This window comes from Protobothrops mucrosquamatus, unplaced genomic scaffold, assembly GCF_001527695.2.
Source record: "Protobothrops mucrosquamatus isolate PMUCROS unplaced genomic scaffold, P.Mucros_1.0 scaffold1379, whole genome shotgun sequence".
NCBI lineage: Eukaryota > Metazoa > Chordata > Lepidosauria > Squamata > Viperidae > Protobothrops > Protobothrops mucrosquamatus.
Genome location: NW_015387568.1, coordinates 98,780 through 126,691, shown reverse-complemented (window position 1 = coordinate 126,691; position 27,912 = coordinate 98,780). Strand labels below are relative to the sequence as shown.

Here is a 27,912-nt window from a genome sequence, read left to right as displayed (position 1 = left end):
TTTTCAGGGGGAAAAAAAGAGCTAAACACATTTAGGTGTCTCCTAGAGTTTTCCAAATGACGGTCCTCATTTCTTTAAAAAAAAAATCCAAAAAACCCCAAATCAAGGTTCTTTCCTCCCCCAGCGGGAAAAAAAAAATGCCATAATGTAAACAAAATCTACTTATTATGTAAAAAGTATAATTGTTTTTTTAAGGTCTTTTGACTTCTTGAGAGGGATAATCGGTGAAAGGTAGATCATCTTCAGAAGATTCCTTCTGAGGATAGACAACAAAACAGATCTTCTGGCCCCAGTGGGTTAAAGATTCTGAAAAAAAGATCAAAGAGCTAGGTTATCATTCTATTTTTGAGACTAGAGCGGGCATTATTAACTGGGAAGGCATTTGAACTCAACAGAGGAATAACACAATAACAGTTGAAAGGGACCTTGGAGGTCTTCTAGTCCAGGCAAGAAACCTTATAACATTGCAGACAAATGATTGTCCAATCTCCTCTTAAAAGCTTCCAGTGATGGAGCACCCCAACTTCTGAAAGCAATTTGTTCCACTGATTAATTGTTCTCACTGTTAGGAAATTTCTCCTTAGTTCTAGGTTGCTTCTCTCCTTGATTAGTCTCCATCCGTTGCTTCTTGTCCTGCCTTCTGGTGCTTTGAAGAATAGGTTGACTCCCTCTTCTTTGTGGCAGGCCCTCAAATATTGGAACACGGCTATAGTGACACCCCTAGTCCTTCTTTTCAACATCTGCTTTGCATACAGAGGATCCAAGATTTCAGTCCCATGCCTAAAATGTAAGATTAGACATTTGGGCCTGGCCCAAATTTTAATCCAGCATTTTGTTTCTCCCAGATTGCTCTTGACTATGTGAGAAATGGAGACCTCTCTCTCTTCCACCAATCTCCTCAAAAGTAGCTTTTGGACTGATGTGGCCACAACGTGCACATGAACTTTGAAGGCCCATAAGTCTTAATAAGCAGGTCCTTCATCAATTTATAAACTTCTCTGATTAGGATAATCAGGTGATGAGATGGCTCTTTCCTTTCTGACCTTGTCTAAGGCAGATTTCTGCACACCTGTAATAGTAGTCATATGAGGAGCTACCTGGGCAACAAACCTTGAGTTAATGAGTGGATTATCTTGTAATCAATAGGTCTACTGCAGGGGTTCAAACTCAATTTCACTGAGGGCCGCATCAGCATTACGGTTGCCCTGGGGGGGGCAGGTGGGTGTGGCCAGAGTGGGTGCAGCCTACTGGGTGGGCGTGGATGGAGTGGGTGTGGCCTACTGGGTGGGCGTGGCCAGTTCTACATCATTCGCATCAAGGGTGCCCATGGGGAGGCTGGGCAGGAGTGGGACAGATCTGAGGGTCTCTGGCAGAAGGGGGTGGGACTGGGGCAAGTGCCAAGGCATGGTCCGCCGGGGCAAGTGCCAAAATGGCCACCACAAAATTGTACATTGGCTCCCGGCTGGCCTGGGCCAGGGCCAAGGCAGTGGGGGCCGTTCCCTCACTGTTTCCAGGATGGCTTCGCGGGCCACATGAAATCACTTCGCGGGCCGCATCCGGCCCCCGGGCCTTGTGTTTGACATGTCTGGTCTACTGGATGCTGCCTCCAAGGCTGTTTTCTTTTTTTTTCTTACCTGTTATTCTATTTACACACTTTGGTTTGTTTTTCCAGTACACTCCAAGAAAAAACACTGGCACTCCAGTAAAGATGATAACCAGTCCAATGCCACAGACCACTGGCTCAGAATATAAACTGAAGATTAAGAGAAAGGCCCAAAAGATCAGGTAAGTGATTGGAACCAGGAGGTTTACCTAAGAGGAAAGAAAATATTGGAAGGGTACAGAGAGTTGTCGTTTCTGCCCTAATTCCCTTTGTGCTGATAGACACCATTGGACCATCACTACGGACTCAGCTAGATCACCAGAAGCTTCTGCCTTGGCAAATCCAAAGGCCACACCACTAGACAACACCCTCCCCCACATTGATACCCTTGGCCAATGTGGCCACAAGCATGTAGATCTGGAGATGATGGAGACTGTAGTCCTACTCATAAAGGTCACCAGGATCAGGAACGCAAGCTCATTTCTGTTTTTTCTCAATTCCTGAGCATACCTAACAATCTGGCAGGTACAAGCTGGAGTAATTTGACCTCAGAGCTTCCAAGCTGTTTAACAAGTGATGGTTATAAATGTGAGGATCGGTGGTAAGTTGTTGTTTTTTTCAATGCCGTTCTAACTCCAAACGGTCGCTAAATGAATGCTTCTGCAAAGAGCAGAAGAGGAATCAGACTGCCCCACTATTTTTCACCTTGATGGGTCTGAAGATCTGAGGCTTCTTCCATCGTAGCACAAGCAGGCCTATGATTGTCACTCCGTAGCAGAGGTAGTTGATGAAGGACACATAGTTAATTAAGGTGTAGGTGTCTCCAACCAGCATGATGACCACTGTAGCCAGGCACTGGGGAGGGAGAGAAAAAGGAGGGGGTGCTCTTTAAAGGGAGAATTTCTGGAAAGAAAACGAAGACAAAAACTTCCTCAAGTTAAAAATGCAGACCTCAAAGGAGGATTGGGCGCACAATAAAAGGACTAGGAGAAGCTCACCCAGTCAAATAGCTTAAGCCAGGGGTTTCCAACCTTGGCAACTTTGAGACTTGTGGACTTCAACTCCCAGAATTCCTCAGCCCGCCCAGAATTCCCCAGCCAGCCAGGAGAATTCTGGGACTTGAAGTTCACAAGTCTTAAAGTTGTGAAGGTTGGAAACCCGTGGCTTAAGCTATTGCAAGGATGACAGAGCAACATCTCTCTCTCTCTCTCTCTCTCTCTCTCTCTCTCTCTCTATCTATCTATCTATCTATCTATCTATCTATCTATCTATCTATCTATCTATCTATCGTCAATGTTTTTCTTGTCTTTTTCCCCTTTACCCTACACTCTTCCCCTTCTCCCTCCCCGTTTTCCCAACTATTTTCACTTTCTTTTCTATTTTATATCTTAGCAATAGCAATAGCACTTAGATTTACATATCGCTTCACAGTGCTTTACAGCCCTCTCTAAGTGATTTACAGAGTCAGCCCCCAACTATCTGGGTCTTCATTTTACCGACCTCGGAAGGATGGAAGGCTGAGTCAACCTTGGGCTGGTCAGGATTGAACTGCTGGCAGCCAACAGTCAGCAGAAGTAGCCTGCAGTACTGCATTCTAACCAATGCGTCACCACGTCTTGATAATAACATTAATAAAGGAAACCAAAATATGACTGGACAGCATACAATAATAAATTGCTATTTATAAGATTAGCTGCCAGTGGAGTCCTGTACTATTTCTTGATTGTTTATGTCCACTCTCTCTTTCATTCTTTCCCCAGCTACTTCGGGATCGCTTGGCTTTCAACATCTTGGGTATGTTTAGTTTAATGAAGAGAAGGACGAGGGGGGACATGATAGCAGTTTTCCAATATCTCAAGGGCTGCCCCAAAGAAGAGGGAGTCAAGCTATTCTCCAAGGCGCCTGAAGGCAGGACAAGAAGCAACGGATGGAAACTAACCAAAGAGAGAAGCAACCTAGAACTAAGGAGAAACTTCCTGACAGTTAGAACAATTAACCAGTGGAACAACCTGCCTCCAGAAGCGGTGAATGCTCCAACCCTGGAAGTTTTTAAGAAGAAACTGGACAGCCATTTGTCTGAAATGGTATAGGGTTTCCTGCCTGAGCAGGGGGTTGGACTAGATGACCTCCAAGGTCCCTTCCAACTTTTATTATTATTATTATTATTATTATTATTATTATTATTATTATTATTATTATTATTATTATTATTAATTATCTGCAACCTGAAGCTGCCTCTTCATTCTATCTAGTGATTTTGGTTGCACTAGAACAGGGGTTCCCAACTGGGGGTGCAAGACAATATTCCAAGGGGTGCGAAAACGGGTTTTCAAAATTATAGCGTATATGCATAATTTGTTGCCGTTATTTTGAATTTTTGTAAGGGGTGCAAGAATATATCAGAAGTGTTCTAGGGATGCGGGATATAGAAAAGATTGGGAACAGTTGCACTAGAGTAATACAACTACACTTTGGCTACTACTGAGCTCAATGAGGCTGATCTTACAAGATGTATTTGGTATTCAGTTAAATCAAAAGCATTTTGATTAGCTACGTTAACCAATTCTACAGGAACCGAAACACCTACGCAGACAAGGAGAGCCGGAATTGGGGTGCAGTGTTTGACATGGATCATGGCCAAGAGACTTGGTAAGTGACCTTCTCGGGCACCAGAGAAACACAGCCTAGAAAAAGAGAAGCAGAAGAGAAAAAAACACTCCTAAGCCTGTTTTATTTTAGGCCCTTTCAACAAACACATAGTTTAACTTTCTTAGTGGAAGATACTGAAACTGGTGGAAGATACTGAAACCCAATGGGGAATATTTAATACTTGGGGGGAAAACGATTCAGCCTGTTACTTAACAGTGGCAAGTGACAAAAATGGGTATTTCACACCTCCAGTGTTCTGCTTAGAGGGACATTTTCTTACCACATTCTGATATTTTCCAGATATGATGGATTTCAGCTTTGGGTAGCCACTGTTTCATGGATAAAGTGGAAGAGGAGAACATAGATGTTGGCTTAATATACTTTAAAACATTGGGATGAGTAAGGAGGAGAAGAAAAGTCAATGATTTCTAGATGGTTCTCAGTCGTGTGATATTTCTCCCAGGTTTGTAGAATTTCTGGACCCCCTTCCCCTGTTTTATATTCACAAACTCTCTGATACAATTTCTACCAAGAATGGTTAGTCCAAAATCCAAGCCCCAAGAATGAATGAATGGGATTTGAGTGTTCAGTCATGGGCATCTGTTAAAAACCACAGTGATGTCACATGATATGATTGAGATGAATTATAAAATCCACATAATTGGTGATATGATATGATGTGTTGTACATGATATCACTCAGACCTGCTCTGCATGCTCATAAGATTAATATTCTATTACACTAAGTGTTTTCAAAAGAAGTGGATCAAAACAAAATTAAAATCTAATCAAACATGCTGATCCAACAGTTGCCCCAAAGATTTTGCTCTGAACAGTTCACACAAACAGTACCACTCTCCTGTTCATGTTAGCACAATTACTAGCCAATTGGTAATGTATATTACCTCTGATTCTGAATAGATAGCCATTCACCGGCTGCTCATCTCCTCATACTATGTTGATTATTAGCTGATGACGATCTTAACCTCCTTAAATTTGTCAAATTTCTTTTTAAAATGGCTCCAAACTTTTGGCATCACCTTATCGGGACAGCACACGCAATCTTACATTTATATTGTCCTAACATCAACTGCAGAATTAGCTCCATAGGGACTACTTGCAACTTGATGGCAGAACATGAACATGGCAACTTGCATGGCTAACTAAGTATATTAAGAGTGCCATGTCCCAAAACTCTGTTCAGCATGAAACACACCAGAACATTCCAGCTAGGAAAGCAGAGATGTTTTTCCCCTCCCTCTTCCCAAAATAAATAAACAAATAAATAAAAATGCTCAGGAAAAAATAAGCAAACAAATAAATCGTACTTTATCTAACCTTGAGGAGGTAAAAAGGTATCCATTTATTCCTCCAAATGTAGACAATGCCACAGACACTGGCATAACCCAGGAGAAATAGCCCAGTAACTTCTCACCAAATGTCTAAAGCAACAAAAGGCAGGAGGAGGGATGGAAACGAAACATAAATTGCAATGCACCAAACAAAAAGCAGAATGATTCCCTTCAACGAATCCCAACCTCAAGTCAAATCCCCAGGGGATGTTTTACTTACTACCGCCACAGCATTGGAAGACAGGAGTTCTTGGGGTGACATGGCCGTGAAATAAGCAATATTGGTGAAGGTGTATACAAAGGTCACCAGGGGAATGGAGATGAATATGGCACGGGGTAGATTCCTAATTTCCAAAACAAAAACGAAGGGGGGGGGGACTTGATAAGCATTGATAAGCATGGCCCGAGAAGCAAAACCCAACATGGACATGGATTACGGTCAACAGGCAAAATAGGTATAATGTGAACAAATTGTATGCAACAGTAAGTTGCATGAACGTTAAGCTAAATCACATCCACCATGTACATGCAGAAAAAGGTGAACAGCCAGAGCGCAGATTGGCATCCTTATAGGACAATTTCTATCTCCTCTTTCTGATTCTGATGCTGATGCAGCTCAGTGGATGGCCAACAGTTGGTAAAATCAGTAAATATGTTACCATGGTTGATCATATTCCCTAGAAGCCTGAAAGTTGGGCAATTTTAAGGTGCCAGTCTGATTAAGTATAATGAACATTGAAAACCCAGATGCTGAACATTTGTCTTGGTTAGAAGTTAGCAGAACAGGCTTGTTCTTAGCAGCACGATTCCCTGCCCAGCTATTCTAAGCCAGGCATGTCCATCCGTGGCAATTTTAAGACTTGTGGACTTCTATTCCCAGACTTTAATGTGAACTGTGGATTTCAACTAGCAACTTTAAAACCGGTGGACTTCCAACTCCCCAAAGTCCCCAGCCAGCCATGTTGGGTTGTACTTGAAGTACACAGGTCTTAAAATTGCCAAGGTTGGACACCCCTGTTCTAAGCCTTCCCGTCTTGTCTACTTCTTCCCTCTCTTCCTATTGGTATCATCTCACCTTCTTTCCTCAAGCCATAAGGAAACCAATCACTGGGATCCAAGGATGCAGTAGGACAATAGTTTGGCCAAACCTTGACCCAAAGTGCGTAGAAACACTTACCTGCGTGGCTCAACCAGTTCTTCTGTCACATAATTTAGGAAATTCCACCCACTGAATGCAAAAGAGCCTTGGAGAAAGGCTAGCGCCAAATGTCCCACAGACGGGGTCATCCAGAAGGTGAATGCATTGTTTGGTATTAACGGTTCATAGTTTCCTATAAGGAGAGCAGACTTTAGTGAGGGCATCGCCAGTTCACACAAACACATCATGTACTGTAAGGTCAAAGAAAATCAAGATGGCAGCTGGTCCTGTGTGATTGAGGTCCCATCCCTTTTTAATGTAGATCACATGAAAAAAGGAAGGGGTTCACATAATGGAGCCCCGGCTATCCTGTTGAGTTTTTGATTCTAGCACACAGAAAAGTGAGGGAATGACTACAAGAGAAGGCACCATTATTGCCTCTGGACACAACCATTTTTCATCTTCCCTTTTAAACAAGGAACTCTTGAAGAGCCTTTCTCACTGCTGGAGAAAGGAGAAACATCTGGAGAAGCATCACAAAAGAAGATGGCTTCCTTTCTCCAGTGATGAAAAGCACTACTCACTTTTTCTAACCTCCCTCTGTTTTTTTCTAGAGCAAAACTCTCTGGAATCAAATCATTTGGGGGGGAAAACCCTCTTTAAAATAAAACTTTTATGCCCCGTAGTCAATTCAAGTCTCTTGGCAATCCTAGTTGCACGATGCCTTCTACTTCTTCCCTTCTTCCTGTCATTCTTTCCTCTACCCTCATTTTTACTCTTGTTGAGCCAAATTAAACATCCATGTTCTTTGCAACATGTTGGTGACAATATAAAAGTGGTTTTCCTCTTTTCACTTCCTAGTCTAGTCCATCACCCTGGGGTTGATGGTGAGTTTCCATCAAGCAACAATCTTAGATCCAACTTAGCCCTTCCAAGACCAGCTAAAGTCAGGGAGATGCTGTCATAGCCTCCAAAAAACTGTTTATGGGGATTCTCCGTCATCCAGGTCATGGTTGTCCCAAAGGTGCCTTTTTCAAAAGGCAACTGGACTTTGTTTTCCCATGAAGATGTTTCGCTTCTCATCCAAGAAGCTTCTTCACAGAACTGAAGAAGCTTCTTGGATGAGAAGCGAAACATCTTCATGGGAAAACAAAGTCCAGTTGCCTTTTGAAAAAAGCACCTTTGGGACATCCTCCAAAAAGCTATTTTATCAAACGGTGTGACCTTTTACATCACCCAATTGTCCTGTCCCTTTTGTGGAAATGAAGGTAGAATGATCAGCAGACATAAATTGCTCCCAACAGTTGATTACACATGAAATTCACTGCCCAAGGCATGCCTTGGAGCCCACCATGAAGCTGATCACAGATGTTTTCAAATATCACTCACTAGAAAAACAGTGGGATGCGGGAGTTTTCTAAATAGTGTTGAATTTCATGCAGAAGACCATTTAAACACCAGGGTTTTTGCATCAGTACCTTTGAAGATTTGCACAAAGCCCACAGTTATGATAAGACCCAAAGCCAGGAGTTTTCCTGCTGTGAAGATGTCCTGGATTCGTGTGGCCCACCGAACGCTGGAGCTGTTCACCCAAGTCAACAGTGCTAGAGATCAGAAAGCAGAGTTCAGTTCCTCAAAATGGAAAGCAAAAACGGGGGGATCTGCAGGGAGGAGTAAAAAAAAAAAAAGTCAAGATGGCAGCTACAGCTACATGGTTGAAACCCCGCCCTTTATGTAAATACATGTAAATAGGGAGGGTGGTTTTGGTCCCACAGCCACAGTTGCCACCATGATTTTTTTTTTTACTCCCCTGCAAATACATCTCAGCAAAAGCCACATCAATGTGCAGGCTTGAGCATCACTGTGTATTTCTAATTATGACCTTAACATGATCGCAAAGATAAATAAGGTTTTCCGTATGTCGTGTCATTATGCTTTTCTCCTCCTTTTCCATGGAAATCTTTCAGTTTTGTTCTCTACAAAGGATGTGGCCAATGACATGTCTATCTAATCACGGTGGGTAAGGTCAAACTTGTTAACCTCTTTTGGGAAGCCTGGAAGAACAGATAAAGGGGCCTGTGTGAATAGATATACTTAACCCTCTTTAAGTCCAGTATTCCAAATGGGTCCAGCTACTCCAGGGTTACTTAGTACATTACAAAAGAGCGGCTAGGCTGCCTGCCTGCAGGTCAGGAGAGCACTTTGGAAAATGTTGTAATTTTATCATGAAGTACAAGAGTCTCTTTGTGCTCCCCCCACCCCCCACCCCCGTGGGACGCTGGGAGAGGTGATAAAATATCCACCTTCTATGCCCATCCAGTATCATCCCTGAGAAAGTCCAGTTCAATTCTGAAATGTCACCTTGAAGTACTTGCAGAACAAAAGGCTCCTCTTTCAAGATGCTTCCATCGCCAGGACTTAATAAAAGGTTGTCCCCAACTCAACAACCATTCTTTTAGAGAACATTTGAAGTTATAGGGCACCGAAAATGTGTCTTATGACCATTCCTTGCATTATGACTGTTGCAGCATCCGCATGGTCATAGGATCAAACTCTGGGTGCTTGGCAGGTGTTTACAATGGTTGCCGTGTCCTCAGGTCATGTGACCGCCATCTGCAACCTTTCCAGCCATCTTCTGATGAGCAAAGTTAAGGGTGGGGGATGGGAAGCCTGATTTACTTAACGACAGTGTGATTAACAACTGCAGCGATTCCGGTAACAACCACGTCAAAAAAACATAAAACTGGGCTCGACTCATCAAACAACCATATTGCTTAGCAATGGAAATTTTTGCCCCAGTTGTGATTGCAAGTCAAGGACGACCTGCATACCAACAGGCGGAGGTGTGTTTTGCTTCCCCATTTCAGAGAAAGGCAGGGCTATTGATAGCCCCGAGGCCAATCAGAGTCTTACAAGACAAAGAAAACCGATGATCAATCCATACTTACACAAACACACCATGGAGAGGACTCGTGAAGCTTTGTAGGGTGGGATGCAATTGGGGAAAACTGGCTGTAGCACATAGTTAGAAAAAGTCAGCGCAATGACAGCCAGGCTGGTAGGGTACATGATAAGGACTGCACTCCATAGTAGTAGAAATCTGCAACCAACGGAAACAATTCAAGATCTCTTGGTCAAAACAAGACTGCCGGGCAGAAAAGCATGTATAAGCCAAGTGTTACAGAGAGAGATTTGAGGGGAAAGGAGTAGAAGAGTATCCTGCTTCTCATCTGATTTCAATCTACTCTCTGAAGGAGAAGGGGAGGCAGAGTTAAACAAGTCATCAGCCTAGCATTCTTACGTTCCCACCAAGGATCTAATTCCAACCCCTCTTGAATTCCACTGACTCCTATCTAGATCAATTTAGTGTTGAATTTAGTTGACTAGATTTTTGTGCATAGACCTGAGCAATAACTCTTCTTAACTGCAACTTAGTGTATTGTCGTGATTCTTCATGCCTGACACTGTCGTCCCACTGGCATGGTTAAATGAATATTCCATAAGGCTACTGAAAAATAACACGGCAGAACAACACGTTAGAAACATGTTCTCAAAAGGCATCAGGAAAACATCATTCGCTAAGGACTGAGTAACAGGGATGATCCACTGGAGACCACTGGACTGGGGAGCGAATGGGAGAGGTAATGTAGTGTTGCAACTGCACAGTCAACAACCCATCCCTTTTGCTGCATGTGCCACAATGCTCACAAAAGGAGCAGGGCTTTGGCCCTGCAATTATTACCATATTTTTCCTTGTATAAGACACTATTTTTTTCCTGCAAACACCCTGTTCAAAAATCAGGTGCGTCTTATACACGTGCAGTGTCTTATACATGGAAAAATAATGGTAACCTCCGCAGCCCAAGATGTGCCTGTGTGGGTTGCCATGCCGCCTGGTGCAGGGGTCAAGCCCCTGTGGGCTTGTCACTAACGGGAGGGGGGAGGGGGCAAGATCATCAGCCGCCCGAACTTCCGGATTTGGCGGCTCAGCTGTTTGGCACCGCGATGTAAAAAAGATGTTGAGACTCTAGAAAGAGTGCAGAGAAGAGCAACAAAGATGATTAGGGGCCTGGAGGCTAAAGCATATAAGGAACGGTTGCTGGAATTGGGTATGTCTAGTTTAATGAAGAGAAGGACGAGGGGGGACATGATAGCAGTCTTCCAGTATCTCAGGGGCTGCCACAAAGAAGAGGGAGCCAAGCTATTCTCCAAAGCGCCTGAAGGCAGGACAAGAAACAACGGGTGGAAACTAATCAAGGAGAGAAGCCACCTAGAACTAAGAAGAAACTTCCTGACAGTGAGAACAATTAACCAGTGGAACAACCTGCCTCCAGAAGCAGTGAATGCTCCAACACTGGAAGTTTTTAAGAAGAAACTGGACAGCCATTTGTCCGAAACGGTATAGGGTTACCTGCCTGAGCAGGGGGTTGAACTTGATGACCTCCAAGGTCTTCCAACTTTATTATTATTATAAGATTAAAACTCTGGTCCCATGACCAACCCAGATTGGATCCTGCAACACTATCCTGGGACAGGTATATTTACCTTCATTAATTTATTATTCTGCAAGATGTGAAGCTGAGGGCCAGTAAGTTAGTAGGCTGTTAACAACAACAACAACAACAACAACAACAACAAAAGCTTACATCATTTCACAGAGGATAAATCTGTTAATATTAGTGGAATTTCCTTGTTCAGAAGCAGTAACCCACGAATAATAAATGCAGGGGGTAAACCGCCACTTTCTCATTTATTATTCCTTGAACCTGGATCGAGTCTCCTAATGTTAACATATTTGTCCCCAGGTTACACATTTTCTGAGCTCAGTTACAAATCAGATGGAAACCTTTTCCCATTTTATTAGGGCCCATGTTTCTCTGTACTGCTTCTTTCGAGTTTTGAAAAGATGATTTATATTTTGAAGTGTTTTAAAAGCTGCAGAGCCCGTTTAACTAGGAGCCAATGCTCGGGTACCCCAAGAGCAACTGTAGCTCTCGCTGAAAATAGATTTGAGTCCTTCACGGCAATAAAAACAGGGCCCCGTAAAGAAAGGCAAGATTAAGGGATCTCCCATTTGAATTATGGTTGGCTGAAGGAGGCGTTAATTCCTCCATAAAGCTGAATTTTCAAATGCTGCAGATTTCAGTTTTTATATCTCCATTTAAAACTCTTGATTCGGTCCCTTCCTTTGCTGCAATAAACATGGGTTTCCAGAGCTTTGGAATTTATCAGATGTTGCAGGAATAAAGTCTTCCTTTTTGTAGGCGTTTGTCATTTAATCCTGGAGCTCGCAAGCCACCTTCCCCAAAGGCAATCTGGCTTATTGTGCCCCTATAAATACAAGTTGGCTCCTGCTTATCTATCAGCACAGACCTGCCCTCCCTTCCCCCCAAAATCCAATCTGTATGCAGATGTTTTCTGCTTGTCTGCACAATACCAGCACTCCGACTTTGCTATAGCAATCTTACACAGTCCATCAGTCAGGCATTCAATAAACGTTCTTCCTTTATAAACAGATGGCTGGGGATGCTACTGAATCATGGGCCGTAATAAGTTAGGTTTAAAGCCTGGGTCCTCGGCTGGAGAGCCCTGATCCGGGGGTCCCTCAAAAAGTTGCTGTGAAATTGGAATTTAGGTTTGAAAGAAGAGAGGAAAGGTTCAGATAGTACTGCTCCCCCTTACAGGCGCCTCTACTCAGAGTAAAGGATTGCCAGTTTTTTTGCCATATTATCAGGCACAAAGAATCAGGCCATACATTAAATTGCAGTTCAGAAGCTTTGTTGCTCAAACCTGTACTCTAGAATCTAGTCAACTAAACTTCAGTAGTAGATTTGCACCAGATAAGGGTCAACGGAATTCAAGAGAGGTTGGACTAGGACCATTTGTAGGAACATAATGATTCCAGGCTGGTGACTTACTTAACTCCACCTCTCCACCCAGCTCTGTCAGCTTTTCTCCTACCTATATGAATCTTTTAAGAAAATCAACAGAGGACACAATATAAGACACTGCAATGTATTTATTTCATTTCCACCTTGCCTTTTTTCCTGCAAATCTAAGGTGTGTGTGTGTGTGGGGGGGTCTTCCCTAATTTTGTTCCTATGACAACAACCCCATGAAAGAGATTGTTTGGGGAGGAGATGTTTGAAGCAACCAGTGGATTCCAAGGTCAAATGAGGACTCAATCTCAAGTCAGTTCCTAGTTTTGTATCAGAAATATTACACAGATCTGCTCTGTGGGAAGAACTAATGAAATAAAATTCACGGCTGTGATTTTAGACCCTCATGACAACATTGCTACCCACCCTTATCCTGAAGTCACACTTACCCAGCTAATCCACCGAAAATGTCAGTGACGTAGGAGTAGTCGCCTCCTGATTTAGGGATGGTAACGCCTAATTCAGCGTAACAGAGAGACCCAAGTGCTGAGATACCACCACCAAGTATCCATATTATGAGTGCGAGTCCCACTGACCCAGAATGCTCAAGAACTCCTTTGGGTGAAATAAAGATGCCAGAACCAATAATATTACCTAAAAGAGACAAAAAGGTGAAAAGATATGGTTAATATTCACAATCTGCACCAAAAGGCAGCATCAAATAGACCTTGGCTGACCTTGAAAAATCTGTGCAATACTTGGACAGAAGACCATCTTGGAAGCTGTCAATGACATTTACGTTGCAGCTGAGAAAACAATAACAGATGAAGAACGGTTGCAGGAATTGGGTATGTCTAGTTAAAGAAGGAGTAGAGGTGACATGATAGCAGTGTTCCAATATTTGAGCGGCTGCCACAAAGAAGAGGGGATCAAATTATTCTCCAAAGCACCAGAAGGCAAGGCAAGAAACAATGGATGGAAACTAATCAAGGAGAGAAGCAACTTAGAATTAAGGAGAAATTTCCTAACAGTGAGAACAATTAACTTGTGGAACAGCTTGCCTCCAGAAGTTGTGAATGCTCCACCACTGGAGGTTTTTAAGAAGAGATTGGACAACCAGTTGTCTGAAATGGTATAGGATCTCCTGCTTGAGCAGAGGGATGGACTTGAAGACCTCCAAAGTCCCTTCCAACTTAGTTATTCTGTTAATTCTGTCTTGTGTCATCATCAGCCCTTGAGTTTGACACAAGGGAGGCTCAACTTCCAATTTCACTTCCTTACAGGATTTTGATGGCCAAATTCACATATGACGGCAGGCCAGATTAGTTGAAAAACCTCTAGTGACATGTTCTACCCTCACATATCAAAAAGAAATAAACCCTCTGTGGGTATAGCTATTAAAAAGTTGTCTGCCTCTTAGTGTAATGTGCAGCCTATTATGTTTATCTCATTTTACGGCTGCGTCTGTTCTTGGTCATCATTAGTGCCAACAACAGCCTTCTGAAACTTGGCAACTTCAGATGTCTTAGACATTATCCCAAGCCAATAAAGGATTCTGCTCATTTGCTTGCATGCTCCACGTACGACCCTCAATTATATGCAAGTGTTAGAATTGAATTATTTCCCCTTCAGCGTGTTAGAGATGAGAACAGGATTATGCTGGCGACCTATTCGTCTTTTGCTTAGTCAAGTAAAAAACCAAAGACCATTATTTCTACACTATTTGAAGAAGAATAAACAAATATATGGGACCACCAAGCCATCACTCCCTAAAACTTGAATCCATAAAACTAAAATGTCTAAGAAATCCACATATTAAAGTCATATTTTAAAAAGCTCAAGAACCAGGAGCACAGTTATACAAAGACAATTTAAGCCATTGTGAGAATATCATTTAAAAATAAGCGGAGGTTAGCGCATTCTTCCAATCAAAACCTCTTGAAAACTGGGTTTCCGAGTCTTGCTTAAAAGCCAGAGGTAAGGAATGAAACTTCTTTGGGGCCACCATGGAAAAGACCCTGTCAAGAGTGCCACGAATAGATTTGCATAACCGATGTTATAGCTCAAGTTCATCAAAATGTAGGTGATCTTAAATGTATATATCCTTTATACCAGGGATGTCAAACTGCTGGCCCGCGGGCCAGATGTGTCATGCCAAAACTGCGCCCACCCCATTGCCGGCAATGGGAAAAAAGTCACGATACGTCGCGACACGTCACATGATGTTGCGAGTGTGACACCCATTGTCTATGAAGTACAACCGATGGCCATTGCAAATAACTGATAATCACTGATGCTTTTTGAAGAGAAGTCACAGGTCAGCAATAAATAAGAAAATACTGAACATTAAGAAAATATTTCTGCTTTCCCCAAGAACAAAACAATGTACAATTTGAAATACGTCAGAGAGACCATAGAAAAGTGTTTTAATGAGAATTTTAATCTTGTAACTAAATGACTTTTTTTGGCGAAGACTTTAGACCCAGCCAAGGAAGAGTCTAATTAACATTCAGAAGAACTTTCTCAAAGTCAAGTGGTCATCTTGGTCAGAATGCTAAACTAATCAGAGAAAACCTGACCTTTCCAGAGCATATGAATATAATATGAAATATGAAATAAGTGGGATCCTGAAAACAAAAACAAGAGATGGACCGACTGGTTCGGATGTTTCTTTTCACGGTCACAAATTATGTAAGGAGATGCTAAGGAAGCACGAGAAGACTTGGCTGGCCTAACAATGGTCTTTTAGGAGAGACGTATCATGTCGAAGCTAAGCAAAAATCATGCAATCTCTTTTTCCAATTTTGTTTGTAACCTGTTTGTTGCCCCTATGGCAGCGACTTCTCACTGAAGGAAAACTTTCAGTTGACAGCCACTCAACAGGAGAAAGCCAAATGTCAAGAAAGTGAACAGAAAAATTATAATGATTCTTAGCATTTGTATCAAAAACCTGAGATGTTCACTATCTTTCCTTTAATCCCCTCACTTGCTAAAGAGATAGCACCACATCAAAGGAGTAAAGCATCTTTGGCTATCTTGAAGTGGCTCAATAACATGGTTTTATAAACCGTGGTTACTGAAAAAGCCACACTTGGTTTATGTGCTAAGCCATTTATCATGGGTAGCCACAAAGAAACTGTGTTATGGTTTAGGATGCATGACTATATTACAATGAACAAATTAGTATTTTCTTGAGGAACATCAAGGGGAATAACAGAGCTTTTGAACAACAACAAAGAGGAGAAAGAAGACCTATATTCCAATATGAATCTGAGAGATATATGAGGCCGAGTTTCCATCTTCTAAATAAGCTTGATTGATTGGTTGTTTGATTGACTGGTTATGTGCCATCAAGATGGTGCTGACTATTAACAACCATAAACATACCTTTCTGTTCCTAAATATAATTCTTAGGAAAATGGAATCTAATGTTTGTTATGGCTGGATGTCGATAAAAATTTAGTTGATGTAAGCTGCTAAGATAGCATCCAAAATCATAGTATGATTTGAGTCTTTAAACTATGCTTGTCCTAAACCACTCTTTGCCATGACAAACCATCGGGTCCATCTCAGACAATCAGGAATTTTGAACAGGCGAGAAATTTGTCCGACATTATAAAGCAGTGGTGGCGAACCTATGGCACGCGTGCCAGAGGCGGCACTCGGAGCCCTCTCTGTGGGCACACGTGCCGTTGTCCCAGCCTTGCCTCCCCCCGTGACCCCCTCCTCACCAGCAGCCCCCCTGGAGGAGAGTTGCCCACGAGCGTGGCCCACACGGAGCAGCACAGCCAAGGACATGGCAGCCAGGCAGCATAGACAAGACTCTGCCCTCATGCCCCATTGCGCACAGTTGATGCTGCAGGGCGCAGGCAGAGGGCGTGGCCGCCATGGCGCTGCTGGGCTGCCTGAGCGATCTGCAGTGGGCCCTGGAGGCGGTGAGTGGCCCTGCGGGCAGGGAGGGTGGGGGCGGGGCAGGGGGTGGACCGGGGGCGGGGCCAGTTTTTGGGCACTTGGTCTCTAAAAGGTTCGCCATCCCTGTTATAAAGCCTATAGGTTTAGACACATTTGTCCATTTGTTTTAATTTAACTTAATAGCTCCACGCCTTAAAAGAAACATTCACCATTACTGATTATTGAAACAAACAAAAATAAAACAAACATCTTTTTTTGCCTAAAATACTTTGATAATGTTCTCCGAAGCCAAGATGGGTGGGTATGGGTAGCATTGGCAAACACAGCAGTTGGACATATTTGATCTTAAAGAAAGCCCTTTTTGTTCCCAACAACTTTGAGAAATTCCGCTGTAAATCATTCCAGACCCAGTCATTCATCTGACTGCATGACCGGCTGTGACACTGCCAAGGTGGAGAAGTCCTTAGATGATCTCCCACAGAATGCCTAATTGTCCAATACAGTACAGCCGCTTACAATAAATGCAAGATAGTCCAGCGAGTGATACTTTGTTGGGGAAAAGAGAACAGAAGTAGCTTGAGTTTAGTTCCCTGTTTCACTGAATGAGCATGTTTTTTTATTAAGACATCCTTCAACTACAGCTTGGAATGATTAGCCTCTGCCCTGGTGAATTTTGAAACATTTTCATCAGAGTATTTAAAATGTAACTACGCCGTTCATCCAGCTAAATGGCTTGTCACCTCTGTCAGAAAAACCTTAGTTAGCAATTGCTCCAAGTTTGGGACCGAAGACAATATTTGATGGCAGAGAAGGGTGACAGTGTGATTATTATGGAGATTCAGCAATAATTAATATCTAATAAGTACATTCAACCTTGTAGCCTGGTCAATTGTGAGAGAAGTTATGAACTATAGTGCAGTAAATCTGGTAGACTGACTTTTCCTATTTCTACATCTATAAACTTGTTTGGAGAAAATGATTCTGGTTGAGCTCCATCCAACTAGAACTTTGGTTCTGCTCGTGTCCAATTTTCAAACACAAACAAAAAAATCCACACTTACAATCACAGCGGGACTGGATTCAAGGTAGGAGGATCATGCCATGACCAGCGTATGGTCCTTAATGTACCAATGACAACAATGACCTTGAAGATTATCTGCAGGTTTGAGAGAGCACCAAGTTTATCAACAATACAGAGATGCCTTCGAGCAGGGGTGTCCAACCTTGTCGACTTTAAGACTTGTGGACTTCGACTCCCAGAATCCCCCAACCAGCGTGGACACCCCTGCTTTAGGGGGAATGTTAGATAAGATCCACTAGGAGTCAACTCTCCCAAGCCATTCTGATTTGCAACGAACTATTGTCCTTCCCCTGATTGACTCTTAACCACGAGCTTCATCTTCTTATTGACAATGGCCATCTTCTTGATTCCTTGGCCATCTTTACACAGGAAGACTGTCAGCATTTGAGTATATAGGATTCCAGACAGTGGTGGGATTCAAATATGTGAACAACTGGTTCTCTGTGTGGATGCCGCTTCCGGAAGTCAGTTCTGGGCCTGGGCAACGAAAAATTAGCTACCGGTTTTGCCGAAGTAGTGCGAATTGGCTGAATCCCACCACTGATTCCAGCCTTAAAATATTACCTACAATTCAATCTTTGATATATGCAGTTGCATTCTCACAGCTGCTTTTAAAGGCTGTCTCCAGAACTTCTGCATGGATGTGTAAAGTTGCTTTGGTTCGCTGGTGATCCCAACAAAGTATTTTGTGTGCACCATACATAGGGACTGGATACGTGGAAGCCTTCTAAAAAAATATGGCTGCTTTAAGCCTTGGAGCTTCATTCACCCCAACATGCTTTGAAAGCATCCCCTTCCAAGATTTTGCACAGCCCTAAACCTCTTTTAGTCCTAGAGGAGATCAACCCTGACTGCTCTTTAGAAGGCCAGATCCTGAAGTTGAAACTCAAATACTTTGGCCACCTAATGAGAAGGAAGGACTCACTGGAGAAGAGCCTAATGATGGGAAAGATGGAGGGCAAGAGAAGAAGGGGACGACAGAGAATGAGGTGGCTGAATGGGGTCACTGAAGCAATAGGCGTGAGCTTAAATGGACTCTGGAAGATGGCAGAGGGCAGGAAGGCCTGGAGGAACATTGTCCATGGGATCGCGATGGGTCGGACACAACTTCGCAATTAACAACAACAAAACCTCTTTTGAATTTAGCAATGTGGAGGCCTCACTTTGTTTACAGGCAGGAAAAGTATCTTCCTGAGTAAGGTCTAATTTTAAGTTATCTTCTGTCCACTTTGCTTATAGACAGTTCTTAAATAGTTCCTTCCTTTTGCTATGGGTCATCGTTCATTCTTCGGTTAGAAACGCATATGTTCTGTGATGTGTGTGTTTTAAGCTTCTTCCGACTCCTATTTCTTCTGTTTCTGACATCCTGCTGCTCACATCTTGCCAACGTTAGGTGCTGCGGCTTGCATTTTATTAGGTGGTTAAAAGAAATGTTGCACAGCTAGTCAAGGCGGGGTACAGTCTGGACAGTTATGCAAGGGAGTTTCTTGAGTTCAAATGGGAAAAGCAAATCACCAAGGCAGGTCTGGCAAAGCAAAATAGGGTCACCTTTCAGCAGGTCACAAATGAGAGTGAACAAATACGCTGCCAATGTTCCATTTTCATCAGATCAGTGGTAATCTCCCTGGAATCCATCCTTCCCCGTTTGATTATTTTGCTATTTATTTTAAAACGCTGCTCTTACAAAAAAAGGACTCGTGATGTAAATACTGGGAAAAAGAAACAGGACTAGACAAAACAGATTCCTTCTTCCAGAGTGTTTTAAAATGATTCAAACTAGCAAGGTATATAAGAGGAAGCCATAAGAGGAATAAATGTTATAATTGGCTAGAACAGAGAAAGAAAAAGACATAATTATTGATGTACATAAAATGTAAATAAGATGTAAAGAATATTTAAAATGTAAAGCACTGTTCTGTTAGAAGAAAAGATATATGTTTATGTAGTTTTTGGTGTATGCTGTATGGTGATAGATAGATAGATAGATAGATAGATAGATAGATAGATAGATAAATAAATAAATAAATAAATAAATAAATAAATAAATAAATAAATAAATAAATAAATAAATAAATAAATAAATAAATAAATAAATAAATAAATAAATAAATAATAAGAAAGAAGAAGAAGAAGCCATCCAAGAATAGAACACTATGGTTTAGCTTCTGGAAAATTATTAACAATGAACTGAAACATTACTGAGAGGACTTCAGTACTTGCTAAATGGTAAACTAATCATCATCATATTTTTTTCTTTAAAAAAAAAGAAACGATACAAGTTAGAGGATCTCTTAATTATATACTTGAGCCGGAAGGAAAGACAGCAAAGAAGATCTGTTGAACTTGAGGAGTGATAGGACAAGTTTAAAGTTCTCAAAATGTTGCACAATGGCTGTTAATAATAATAATAATAAAGCTGGAAGGGACCTTGGAGGTCATAGAGTCCAACCCCCTGCTCAGGCAGGAAACCCTGGCCTATACCATTTCAGACAAATGGCTGTCCAGCCTCTTCTTAAAAACTTCCAGTGTTGAAGCATTCACCGCTTCTGGAGGCAGGTTGTTCCACTGGTTAATTGTTCTAACTGTCAGGAAGTTTCTCCTTAGTTCTAGGTTGCTTCTCTCCTTGATTAGTTTCCATCCGCTGCTTCTTGTCCTGCCTTCAGGTGCTTTGGAGAATAGCTTGACTCCCTCTTCTTTGGGGCAGCCCCTGAGATATTGGAACGCTGCTATCATGTCCCCCCTCGTCCTTCTCTTCGTTAAACTAGACATACCCAATTCCAGCAACCGTTCCTTATATGTTTTAGCCTCCAGTCTTCACTATGGACTGTTGAGAGATGTAGGGTGCCGGTTTGCGATTCCTGGTTTACCACTAAAAAGTGTGTTGCCTCTTTTGGATCAAGAGCCTCATAGAATATTGCAGAATATGGCGATGGTGAATTTGTGGCAGGAGAAAGGAGAAAGCAGTTGTGGCAGGGAGGAGGAGGAGAAGAGCAACAGCTTCCCTCCAAAGTGAAAGTGAAAGTAGGCCAAGGTGCTTTGCAGGGGGCAGATCCCTCCAGAGAAGAACCATTCCCATCAGGCACCATCTGTTGCCATCCTGCGGTGAGTTGTTTTCGTTTTACTTAGCGCGATGGATGCACTCACAACAATACTTTGAAAACGACGCTTTGTGGGCTAATGTAATGTGGCTTGTTCAGCAGAGACTGGCGAAAACAAAACCTACATAGAGTAATTAACCATTTTGGGGAAATGAATGGTGCAAAAGAGGTAAGGATGCACCTTGCTTTTTGGGGGGGTAAAAGGAGCTACTGCTGGCGGACACCCTGGACATGTCTCTGCACCTTTTTTTTGACAAGATTTCAGAAGGGGTTTGTCATTGCCTCCTTCCTAAGGTGGAGAGAGATAACTAGCTGAAAGTCACCCAGTTGGCTCCGTCCCTAAAATGGGACTAGAACTCACAGCCTCCCAGTTTCTAGCCTAAGAGGTTCTAATCATTATAAGACCAAAGATGTAAAAAAATTAGTACCAACAGAAGAGAATATTTGTAGCTCAGGGTTAAACTGTGGGGTCCTTGGTCCTATAAAGAATTCTATTCTATTCTATTCTATTCTATTCTATTCTATTCTATTCTATTCTACTCTACTCTACTCTAATCTACTTCTATTCTATTTTACTCTACTCTACTCCTATTCTATTCTACTCTACTCTACTCTACTCTACTCCTATTCTATTCTATTCTATTCTATTCTATTCTATTCTATTCTATTCTATTCTACTCTACTCTACTCTACTCTAATCTACTCCTATTCTATTCTATTCTATTCTATTCTACTCTACTCTACTCTACTCCTATTCTATTCTATTCTGTTCTATTCTATTCTATTCTATTCTATTCTATTCTATTCTATTCTATTCTATTCTACTCTACTCTACTCCTATTCTATTCTATTCTATTCTATTCTATTCTATTCTATTCTATTCTATTCTATTCTAATCAGAGCTTGGTGGTTTGCTTGCAGACATTTTATTACCAAATTAGGTAACATCAGTGCACTGATGATGTTACCTAGTTTGCTAATGAATCATTTGCAAGAAAACCATGAAGCTCAGAGAGCACCAAGGACTCCACAAATTAGTTCCTTAAAAAAATAATCCCTAAAAGTGCATCCACGGCACTTCCTCCTTTGTATCTTCTTCAGTTCAAATGGGATCCCAAAGCTACACCCTTCTCCCAAAGAACTCAGGGAGGAAACTGTAAAATCCTTGGCTTTACACAAAGATCTGCTTTAGGGTCTGATTTCTGAAAGTTTAGCTTCAGCCTTCAAGCACTGAGCTAGGAAGCCAAAATACTGCCAGCTGCTGCTGTGCTTTTCAATCACATGGGCAACATGAGATTAATTAGTCTTAAGCCCAAATTTATTAATTTCCTCCAAAGCTTCACCAGGGGCCAACTGGCTTTGCTTCCTTCCAGTTGCAGTGGCATCTGAGGGCACTGTAAAGAGTTCTTTCCAAGTTCTTAATTTTTTTTATTGGGCACCGAACCAATTTGTAATTTCTAACAGTAGGCCTGGAATTTTTGTAGCAAATATTTTCATCCAGAGCACAAACAAAGCTGTTCCTACAAGAAGCCAAGGTGTTTAAGCTTGCCAGGTTCTGGGCAAGATGACACCTGCCCATTCACACAAAACATATCACCCTTTTCTAACTGTAAGGAAGTCAGACCTTGCAATGTGCAGTGACTTCATTCCTGTAAGAACAGACTTCATGTTGGCTAGGAATTTGGAGTTGAAATGTGACCTTCTTCACAGCCCTGGTTTGGGATGATGGAGACGGCACAGCCAATATATCCAGGGCATGGCTGAAAGTACAGATAGTCCTCAAATAACGACCACAACTGAGCTCAAAATTTTCTGTTGCTAAGTGAAACATTTGTTCAGTGAATTTCGCTGCATTTTATGACCTTTCTTTCTTGCCCTGTTAAGTGAATCATTGTAGTTGTTAAATTAGTCAAGGGAATCTGGTTTTCCCATTGACTTTGCTGTGAGAAGGTCGCAAAAGGGGGTCACATGACAGCAGTGGTCATAAAGATGAGTCAATTGCCAAGCATCTGATTTTTGATCGTGGGGATGCTACAACGGTGTGTGAAAAGTGGTCATAAGTCACTTTTCTCAGGGCTGTTGGGATTTGGACTTTGATTCGGTAGAATATGACTAGAATCCCATTCCAGATCTGAGAAACGGCTATTTTTTCCCCCCAATGGATTGAAAGAGATTGTAATAACATTCTTCAATAAACAACGGTCTACGTTCCTCCTCTTAAAACAGAGCGGGGGGAAAAATGAACGGTTCAATGAAAACATTTCTTCTTCTTCTTCAGACTGGCACTACTTTTACTTCCAAATATATCGTTGAGGCTCTGCGTCTGTTCGGTTTGCATTTGAGAAAAAGTTTTTGGATGCTATGTGAAAATTAGCAATTGCAGGGAGACCTAGGAGTGGATGAAACAAAATTGTTTTCTGTACCCACAAGGGCTCAATTAGGAACACCGTGGTGTGTGTTGGTCCGTTCTCTTCTTTCCTTTTGCCAAGAAAATTCTAATTAGAGCCCATTATTATTTTTCACATGGACTTCAGTTTTGTTTTTGACTCTTTGGAACCATACAGGTGAGCTGGTGAAGAGAGCTTAGAGTAGGGCTTTTCAACCAGTGGTACGGGTACCACCTGTGGTACATTGGCACCTGGCAGGTGGTACGCGGCCATCCTAGAAAAGGGGTAGCGGGGGAGGGGAATGAGCTGAACCGGTGGCAGCACCGCAGAAGCCTGAGCGAGAGATGGCTGGAGCTGCAGGGCTCTCAGGGCTCAGCGGAAGGGCCAGGATCAATGCCGCTTTCCAGCTGATCGGCGCTTCTTTGGGGCTGTCAGGGCTCAGTGGAAGCGTCAGGATCAGCGCCAGGCTCCAGCTGGAGCTCGGTGCTGATCTTGGTGCTTCTGCTGAGTCCAGAAGAAGCACCGATCAGCTGGAATGTTGCAGCATCTCCAGGGTCTTGTGATTTACATTCAGATGCTTGGCAATTGATTCATATTTATGACGGTCACAGTGTCCCAGGGTCATGTGAAGTGACCAAACCTGCTGCAACCACCCAGCAGATGGGCGGAATAAAAACCACACATACCCCACCCCACCCCCGCTGCCAATCCTCAACAGAAATGCTCACAACAATGAAAACCTCGGACAGGAGGAAGAGTGCCGCCGGGCGGGCAGGCAGGTGTCTTCCTTGGCTGTGGCTTGGGGGGCACTTTTTTCAGTGCCATTATAACTTCAAACAGTCACTAAGCAAACTGTTGTAAGTCGAGGACTACCTGTACTTTATCATTTTTTTTCTTTTTTTGGTCATCAAGTTTTTGACACCTTGCTAGACGACTGGTGGTACTCGGATATTGCCATATCCTAAAAATGGTACAATGGGTGAAAAGGTTGAAAAGCCTTGGATTAGATGACCTCCAAGGTCCCTTCCAACTACTACTACTACTACTACTACTACTACTACTACTACTACTACTACTACTTCTTCTTCTTCTTCTTCTTCTTCTTCTTCTTCTTCTTATTATTATTATTATTATTATTATTATTATTATTATTATTATTATTATTATTATTATTATTATTACCACTATCTTGACTTTTTGACCACATCCCACAGACATTCCTTCCTGGTGCTTTCTTTTCAGGTTTTTAAAATTAAAAATGGCTTTTTCTCACACAGCCATGGCCACTGGTCACCTCTCTTCCTGGTTTCACATTATCTTTATTGATGAATGAAGTTCTTTATATTACAGACATTGATGTTCTCTCGAGTTCCACAGCTTAAAGTCCTTCTCCGTCATGGGTACAGCGAAACAGAACCACCACAAAGCACAAGCAATCACAATGAAAAGACCGCCATGGCTAATTGGGTCCCACATCTGTGTTCTCCTGTCTCAAGTAGGCTTGGAACAAAGAGGAAACATCTAAGGGGCCCAACTACTTTTAAACTCAGATCTTCAAAAAGGAAAGGCAGTGAGGTGCAGTGGTTAGATAGATTTTCTACCAACTTGAAGTTCTCTGGATGTATGTACTGGGACTAAAAGTCCCAACAACTCAAGATACCATGGTGTGGAAGGTGACTCTGGATGACAGGGCCTGTCCTTCAACATGCTTGGGAGACAGGATGAGTTTAAAGGAACCCTGCAGAGCCAGGAGGAGCTAAATTCAAATCACAAAGGAGCTTGGCTTCAAAACCTGAGCTTGGGGTCCTCTCTCTTTCTCTCTGCTTCTTCCTCTTCTCCTAACACATTTGAGAGTTTGTTAGGTGGACAAGGCAGAAAGAAGGAAAAGAAGCACCACCAAAAATGCAACCCTGAGGTTTTTTGGGGAAAAAGAGTCGGCTTACGATCCACTCAGTAAAAACTGCATCGCAATGAATTCACAGGCACACATGTCTATTTGTTTCCTTATGGCTTAAATTAACAGCCTAGTTTTCCCCAGAAGCTTACCCAAAGACAATTAAAACACCCTGGGTTGGTGTGCAGGCCTTGGAAAAAGCCCTAAACAGGCAACGCAAAGCTGCTGTCACAAAAATCCAAGCGCAAGAGGCTGGCAAAGAGATTGTTGGTGGCATTTACATAATTGGAATGATAAATAAAAGCAGGGCTCTCTCCCAAAACTGCTCTTTTCCAGAATGCTCCCAAGATTAAAAAAACAAAAACAACTCTCAGATTCTTGTGGTTCTTCTGGTTAATTTCTCCCCCCCCCTCGGAGACCACCACGACATCTTCACTCAGTGATGCTCGCGTGATGGATTTAGAGAGGATTAACAGAAGCACGGCTCATTGACTTAACCAAAGTTTCTGGCTTTCTGCAACTAAATCCACTGGCTTGGCCTGTACAACAGGACTGGCTAAAATGTGGTGGACAAATTGCAGTTCCGAAGGTTGTGTGAACACAGTCAATATACTGACTCCCTCTGTTTGGTCCCCCGATATCTGCCTTCACAAATGGGAAGCATTATCAATCTGGGTTCTAGGTGAAATGTATATTGCAAGTCCAAGTATGAGATACCCTATGCTAAATAAATAAATAAGTGTTAACAGGGCCAAAAGCTGTTTGAGGATCTCCAAAAGCTCCTTAAAAAATCAGGATCGACTGCAGGAAATTGTTGAGTGCCCCCAAATCCAGCTGAGGGCTCAGCAATATGAGAAATGGTTCTTATCTCCAGGAGAAACCAATGTGGTTGCCCAGGGTTTGGATGGAATTTGGGGGCCCCAAACCCAGGTTTGTATACTGTCTGCCAATGGGCTTGGCTGGCACAGCCTGCCAAGGCAACTTCAAACCTAACCCAACCAGCCAAGTTTAAAACATGTGAATGAAGTTGCTGGGACATCAACTGAGGAGGTTCAGAATAACACAGTTGGAAGGGACCTGGGAGGTCTTCTAGTCCAACCCCCCTGCTCAAGCAGGAGACCTATGAAATTTCAGACCAATGGCTGTCCAATCTCTTCTTGAAAAACCTCCAGTGTTGCCCCCACCACTTCTGAAGGCAAGCCGTTCCAGTGATTAGTTATTCTCCCTGTCAGGCAATCTCTCCTTAGCTCTAGGTCAGTGGTTCTCAACCTTTTTAATGCCGCGACCCCAACCGGTCGTAAGTCGAGGACTAAACCGGTCGTAAGTCGAGGACTAAACCGGTCGTAAGTCGAGGACTAAACCGGTCGTAAGTCGAGGACTACCCAACCGGTCGTAAGTCGAGGACTTTCCCTGCCCGGGAGCGCCGCGCATGCGTGGTTCCGCCCCCTGTGCCGGCCGAGGCGTAGCTGGCAAGCGGCAGAGACGGAGCAGGCCAACCACCAGCTGGCCCAGCCCAAGGGAGGTAAGGCACCCGCCGGAAAAGGGGAAAAAAATGGCGGACAAAAAAAATGGCGGACAGCCTTGCTTGGCGACCCCCGTGAAATGATCGATCGACCCCAAATGGGGTCCCGACCCACAGGTTGAGAACCACTGCTCTAGGTTGATTCTCTCTCTTTGATTGGTTTCCACCCATTGTTTCTTGTCTTGCCTTCTGGCGCTTTGGAGAATAGCTTGACTCCCTCTTCTTTGGGGCAGCCCCTGAGACATCGGAGCACTGCTGTCATGTCTCCCCCTGGTCCTTCTTTTCACTAGACCAGACCTACCAAACACTTGGGTCCTGGGAATCCGGCTAATTTCCAGCCCACCACCTTCTCACATTTTCCACCCTCATCCTCCCCCCCTCCCCCCCCCCCCGCACAAAACAGGAAAGCAGAATTTGACAACCAGGACAAACTCAACTTGCATGGGGCTGTGAGGGGGGGGGGGAAGGAAGAGAAAACTCTCCCCAACCAAAAGACTTTCCAAAAGGCTGGACTGAAAAGGAGAAAATCACCAAGTATGCCAGGCGCCAGGAATGGGAAAGAAAAAGTAAAGAGAGGAGGGAGGGGGGGGAAAAAACCTGGCTTGGTAGCCAAGATTCCCCCTAGGGTTGCCAGGTCTGCTTCCAAAAGATAGCGGACAAGCGGGGGTGTGTGTGTGTGTGTCAATTTACAATTAAATGATCTATTTTCTTACAAACATTTTAACACGTCTTAAAATAATCACTTCAAAACTTTACTTAAGATTCAAAACATCCAATACATTATAATAATACGTAAAATATTATTTTGAATAATATTATTTTGAATAATATTTTGTGGAAAAAAAAATAGTGAACATAATGTGAAAAAAGTGGACTGTCCGCTCAAATAGTGGACACCTGGCAACTCTAATTCCCCCCCCCCTTCAATTTGTCCCCCTGAAGAGGAGAAAAGGGGAGGGGGTCCTGCTCCAAGCAACCTCGGGGCCCCCCCTTGTCCCCCTCCTCTTTTAAAGGAACCCCCGCCACCAAGAGCCACTTTCCAAGCGGGGGGGTGGGGGGAGAAACGCTTGGAAAGTGGGGAGGGGGAGTGTGGGGGGGCGTCCCCCTCCCCCCGGGACCGACGGGGCCGCCCCTCACCTATGATGATGGCACAGGCGCTGACCAAGCCGATCTCCTTCTTGAGCGCCACCCGCTCCGGGTCGCCGCTCTCCGGGCTGGGCGCTCGGGGGGCGCTGGGGCTGTTGGCCGGCGGCAGCGGGGACGACCGAGGCGCCGGCTGCTGAGCCGCGATGCTCTTCCGGAGAGTCCGCTGCTGGTTCTCCCCAGCCATCGCCTCCTGCCCCGGCCGCCCGTGCGGATCTGCCCTGGCCGCTGGCGCTCTGGCTCCGCGGGAGAGCT

At 43.3% G+C, this 27,912-nt stretch overlaps 1 protein-coding gene across 1 annotated transcript; it reads right to left on the bottom strand.

The window, feature by feature from the left end:
• Positions 1–190: 190 nt before the first annotated feature.
• Positions 191–27,844, bottom strand: SLC7A10 (solute carrier family 7 member 10). Its single transcript, XM_015821671.1, has 11 exons — positions 27,652–27,844; positions 13,070–13,274; positions 9,690–9,841; positions 8,220–8,345; positions 6,781–6,934; positions 5,824–5,947; positions 5,590–5,693; positions 4,191–4,287; positions 2,309–2,458; positions 1,635–1,812; positions 191–306 (listed from the first exon to the last, which is right to left on the bottom strand). Exons 1-11 carry the CDS (start codon positions 27,842–27,844, stop codon positions 191–193), a joined length of 1,599 nt encoding a protein of 532 aa, XP_015677157.1.
• Positions 27,845–27,912: the final 68 nt, after the last annotated feature.

Bases quoted from the DNA above. Each gene is read 5' to 3' on its own strand.
- SLC7A10 (XM_015821671.1), bottom strand. From the start codon at position 27,844: ATGGCTGGGGAGAACCAGCAGCGGACTCTCCGGAAGAGCATCGCGGCT. The intron at 9,842-13,069 runs GTAAGTGTGACT...CGTTGGTTGCAG, and splicing joins ATTTTCGGTGGATTAGCTGG to ATTTCTACTACTATGGAGTG. The intron at 5,694-5,823 runs GTAAGTAAAACA...TTGTTGCTTTAG, and splicing joins CTTCCAATGCTGTGGCGGTA to ACATTTGGTGAGAAGTTACT.